Below are 5,376 nucleotides of genomic sequence, written 5' to 3' on the forward strand. Positions count from 1 at the left end.
GACAGGGTATGGCCTTCATGAGCAGCAGGAGAGTATGGGCTCCTGCAGGGACTGTAGCTGTGTGTCCCTCCTTGTGCTCCTCTGCTTTTCCTGGTAGTAACTTCCTTGTCTGGGGCTTGTTTGCTCCAGCTGCTCCATCATCTGGTGATACAGGACTGCACTGCGTGCCCAGTGCTTGTCCTCATCCTCGCAGAGTCCTTCCAGACTGACCCCAGCTGCGTCCCCCTGCTGCCACAGCAGATGCTCAGGCTCCAGGAGAGGAACTTGCAGCTCAGGGCTTGGGGTCAGCAGGGCAAGGCAGATAAACTTCTGTTTGCATTTGGGCCTCCCATTGTGGCACTGAGTGCGTGCTGAAGGTGTCAGCTCCTGCAGCAGCACCATGCATTGCTGCTGGGCTGGTGCTGGGGGAAGCAGTGGGCAGGAGCAGGCTCAGAGGAGCCTGGAGTTTTAAACTACTGAAGTTCTTCAAAGTCCTCAAGTGTCTTTTTTTCCTTCCTGTAGATTGTCACCAGTATACAAACAGGAGCTGTGAGGAGTGCCTGAAAAATGTCACTGTGAGTAACTGCAGCAAAATTCTCAACCTCTCAGGACGTCTCAAAGTGTAGCATGGGCTTTGCAGGGCTGTTAGGGAGCAGTTTCCCTCCTGGAAGGGACACTGCTCCCCTGGCCTTGTCCCAGGCATGCTGCAAATGCCACCCACCCATGATGGTGAGAGGGCAGTCCCTCCTTGGCGTGCTGGGAAGACGTTGCTGGAAACTGCTTGGTTTTTTAATGTGATTTTTGAGTGGAGTGAAGGAATTGCTGAGTTCCTCATTGTGGGTGGGGGATGCACAGGGAGAAGGGGCTGAGTGGGCTGGACTGGCTGGTGAAGCTGTCCCTCCACCCTGGTGGGTGCCCTGGCACTGGGTGGATTCAGGATGTGTACCTGTGTCCTGACAACCTCCACTGCCTTATCTCTGATATCAGCAAACTCCAACTTGAGTCAGATCTCACAGCTGATGTAGCCAGAACCAGTTTGACCAAACCCAACTGTACACTGGACTCGGGAGTTGGAGCCACTGGGAGTGGAGGGTGCAAAGCCCTGCAGGTAGTGTGACTGAGCACACCCACTCCTCTCCTGCTCACCCACGGTCTCTGGTGTGCCTTTTCTCAAAGACTTTATTTTTGTCCCAAAAAATCCATGGAAGATTTGGTTATCACTCTCATCATGTGAGTCATGGTGGGATTCTTGGAGTGGCACTGTGCAGGACCAGGAGCTGGACTCAGTGATCCTTGTGGGTCCTTTCCAGCCCCGGGTAGTCTATGATTTCAAGCCAGGAGAGTTCTCAGCATCTTCACTCGCTCTAGAACTCTGCACTGTCCTTGCCTGCATCTCCTGGTGCAGCCTGTGCTGTCACAACTCTTGCTGCCGAGCATCCCATTGCTGCCAGGTGATGCCTGGCTCTCGGTGCCTGGCAGCACTGGCCCTGTGCTGTGCCTGGCAGCCTGGCTGTGCACCAGCAACACTGCTGCCCTGTTCCTGTGTCCCAGTGCCTGTGGTGTGCCAGCAGCAGGAGGTGCATGGCGTACCCGGTGCGAAGGATCCTGCCGCCCGCCGACCTGTGCGAGCTCAGCTCTGCGCGCTGGGGAGTCTGCTGGGGTGAGTGGCTGCTAGTGGCTGTGGGAGCACTTGCTGCTCGTGGGAGGTTCCCCTGCTTCCCCTTCTTGCTGTCAGTGTAGCAATGACAGGCTGAAGTCAGTCAGGGTTCTGCAAACTTCCTGAAGTGTGGGTGGGGAAGCAGAGTGTGAGCAGTTCCTGCCTTTTGGTGAGTGGGACCCATGGGGATGTAGCTACTCCAAATACATCCCTTGTGCTTTGGTGTGGTGGAGCACCTGGGAACGGGGGGGGAAGGTGCTCTATGGGCAGGTACCCATAGAGGCCTTCCCTACTGAATCCCAGCAGCTCTCTCCTCCTCACCCCACACATCACTCCATGCACTGCTCCTGCTCTTCACTCCTCACTGTGTGGCTGCTGTCCTGGGTGGGCTCCTAAGCTTCAGGGGGTCTCCTGGAACTAGAGGCAAGGTGACTTCTCTGAGGGCCTGTGTGTGTTTCTAGCTCTGAGTGTGCTGTGGTCCTGCTCAGCTCTTACCCACCTGAGAAAACACTTTCTTCCAAAGCTCCCCCTGCATGTGCAGGTCCCCTCTGGGAGCTTTTCCTGGCGGAGAGCTGACTGTCAGCTGCCTCTCCTTCTTGGTGCTCTGTTTCCTGGAGGATTTCTGGAGAAATTGGTGTTTTGTTTAGCCCAAGCTTGGTGCATGCTCATGCTCAGACAGGACCCAGCTTTTGAGGGCTGAGGTAGGAAGGAGACAAGCTGGGGCTCAGCCTCTCCCACCCATCCCCTTGATGAGAGCTTGGAGTTGGATTGTGGTCACCTGTCATCTGCTGTGCTTGAGGCTGGGCTCCCTGCCCGTGAGAGTTCAAACTGCTGCCATGCCTGTGGAGGAAGAATCTCCTCTTTGTGAGCCCTGTGGTATGCTTTTCTGAAACTTCTGTAAGACCTTGAAATACAGTTTTGATGTGAGTAGCTTGACAAAAGGTTTCATTATAGAACACATTCCTTAACTTGCAAAACTTGCTTTAGAGGAGATTAGTCCTGTGAGAGCTTAGCTCTTACATGAGTCTGCATTTTTGGTGTGTGTGATTTAGCCTTTATCATCAGCTGGAGGAGTGCCTGGTGCTCTGCCACGGACCTCTCTGTGTGGGAAAGGGGGACTTGAACCCCAGGCTCACCCTGAAAGCCAAGGGTTCAGAGGATTGGGGCTGCTGGAGGCTTTGAAAGAAGTTTGGTGGTGGAGTCAGCTCAGCCTGGAACACCTAAAAGAGGCTCTTTTTAGAGCAGACACAAGGAATAAGTTTTTCACAATGAGGGTGGTGAGGCATAGGTTGCCCAGACAGGTGGTAGATATCTCCCCCCTGAAAACATTCAAGGCCAAGTTGGACAGGGCTTGGAGCAGCCTGGTCTAGGGTAAGATGTCCTTGCCCATGGCAGGGGGTTGGACTAGGTGGCCTTTAAAGGTCTCTTCCAACTCAGACTGTTCTGATTCACCCCAGTCAGCCTGGTACTGCTGGGTCCTGGCAGTGAGGGCACAGGCAGGCATCTTCTGAGCTGCTGTGAAATGCCTCACGTGCAGGGCTCAGGCTTCCCAAGGGGTGACAGGATGGCACAGAGAAGGGATCAGAAGTGCTCTGAGCAGGCTCAGGTGCCCTGGCACTTCTGTAACCTGACTGCTGTGTGTGAAGTGGCTCCTAAACAAATATTTCCACAGGCTCGAATCTCTGAACAGTCTGGGTCATACTTGGAAGAAACTCCTCTTTGTTGTCACCTGAAATCCTTGGCAGCTAGATGTGTCTGTTTTGGCTGGTGTCTCAGCTGCCATTACTGCAGGAGCTGAGCAGAATGAGCAGGGACCAGGGCTCAGGCTGCTGCTCCACCAGCACGTCCCAGCGGGTTTTGTGCTGTGTGTGGGCAAGCAGATCCCCCAGCCCTGGGGACACATGGCAGTGCTGTGCAGCAAACAGCCCTCAGCCTTCACTGCTTCAGCAGCACTGCTGGCCCCAAGCTGATAAATCCCAGCAGATCTTGTCTCAGTGTGCCTCTCGCCTAAGGACTCCAGACACCAGTTAGTGCTCATCCCACCAGGGGTGACCCCTGAAACTGCCTTCTGTGGGCAGTAACTCCTCTGTGTCAGAGGCTGCTCCTCACCCTGAATCCTCCTGTTGTTGGTTTGTTTTCCCTTGATGGGTTACTGTTCACCTGGATTAGTGATTAAGACAGCTTTGCTCCTGCTTCTGCTGGAGGAGTTTGACCTGAGTACATTTGTCCTTGCTTTCCTCATGGCCAGTAACTGAGCCATGCAGTTAGCAGCTACTTGTACTCGGTCACTGTGTACGTGAAGGTGCCAACACTTGGTATATCTACAGCTGATGGTGTCCATTTGCTCTCCCAGACAGTTACACACATCTCCAGTCCAGTGGCTGAAGCTGCTGGTGTCAGTAGCTGCATACTCATAAATAGGAAAAGAGGAAGTGGCCTCAAGTTGCAGCAGGGGAGGTTTGAATTGGATATTAGGAAAACATTTCTTCACTGAAAAGGTGGCCAGGCATTGGCACAGGCTGCCCAGGGCAGTGCTGGAGTCACCATCCCTGGAAACCTTCAAAAAATGTGCAGCTGTGGCACTTGGGGACATAGTTTAGTGGAGGACCTGACAGTGCTGTGGGAACAGTTGGACTTGACTATCTTAGAGGGCTTTTCCAACCTTAATGAGCATGTGGTCCTGTGATTCTGTATCATAACTCCAGGCAGCTGTGTCTGTGTGTGCTAAGCATGTTTTGTCCAACCCTTTAGTGAACTTTGAAGCCCTGATCATTGCGATGTCCGTGGTGGGGGGAACACTCCTTATCACCTTGGGCGTCTGCTGCTGCTGCTGCTGTTGTAAGAAAAAGAGCAAAAAGCAAGTACCAGGGGGCCCTATTTGCTGGGAGCAGCTCAGGAGCAGCAATGTGCTGCTGCAGGACTGAGTGCTGAGCGCTGCTAACAGGCTCTTCTGTCTGTCAGGCCAGACAAGGATGAGGAGAGAGCTGCCAGGGAGCGGGAGAAGAGGCGCATGCGGCAGGAGGAGAGGTGAGGATGTCCCACAGGCTGCAGAGAGTTTGGGGCCTGTCTGTGCCAGTGAGGCCAGGAGGCACGTGGGGCTCAACATGTCGTCAGGGGCTGCTTCAGCCCTAGCTCAAGCACAGCCCTCATGAACAGCATCCTTCTGGGGTGACTTGTGCATGCAGCATCACGGCTGTGTTGTGTGGGAGTCCCCCAGGGCTGCTGACGTGCGTGGGCTGTGGTGGTCCCCAGTGCCTACAGGAGGTGGGAGATGAGAGGCTGAGCAAACCTGGCAGCCTGGAGCTCCCTTGGTTGGGAATAAGAAAGGAGCTGTGGCTCCTCGTTTGGTTTTGTATCACTGACGTGTGACTTTGCTGTTTCCTTCTTGCAGGAGAGCAGAGATGAAATCACGGCATGACGAAATCCGAAGGAAATACGGTACAGTGCTGACAGGAGTGATTCAACCTAAACGTTGGATGGAGCAGCCTCAGTAACTGTGTTCCTTGCTATGGTTACAGCTGCAAAGGAGACCTGGCCAGCAGGGAAAACACAGTCCCTGTCTCCCTCCTCTCAGTGAATTGCTTTCTGGGAGCAAGTGTGGAGACACGGGGGTCATGGCATGTGAGCCCACACAAGGGCTGCCCCTCCTGGGCAGGGACAAGGGAGTGTTTAATGCTCCCCAGAACCTGTGCAAGTGGGCTCATACACACTGCATATGGTGGTCTCTGTCTTTGAGGGGT

General features: G+C 54.2%; 1 protein-coding gene across 1 annotated transcript in view; it reads left to right on the forward strand.

The window, feature by feature from the left end:
* Positions 1-501: 501 nt before the first annotated feature.
* Positions 502-5,376, forward strand: part of PTTG1IP (pituitary tumor-transforming 1 interacting protein) — a gene marked incomplete at its 5' end in the record, with an annotated part of 5,259 nt that continues 384 nt past the window's right edge. The window contains 5 exons of the mRNA XM_009084738.1: positions 502-554; positions 1,531-1,639; positions 4,388-4,493; positions 4,598-4,663; positions 5,028-5,074. Coding sequence (XP_009082986.1) covers positions 502-554; positions 1,531-1,639; positions 4,388-4,493; positions 4,598-4,663; positions 5,028-5,074 — 381 coding nt within the window. The remainder of the gene's footprint in view (positions 555-1,530; positions 1,640-4,387; positions 4,494-4,597; positions 4,664-5,027; positions 5,075-5,376) is intronic.

Source organism: Acanthisitta chloris, unplaced genomic scaffold (genome assembly GCF_000695815.1).
Source record: "Acanthisitta chloris isolate BGI_N310 unplaced genomic scaffold, ASM69581v1 scaffold6501, whole genome shotgun sequence".
Classification (NCBI taxonomy): Eukaryota; Metazoa; Chordata; class Aves; order Passeriformes; family Acanthisittidae; genus Acanthisitta; species Acanthisitta chloris.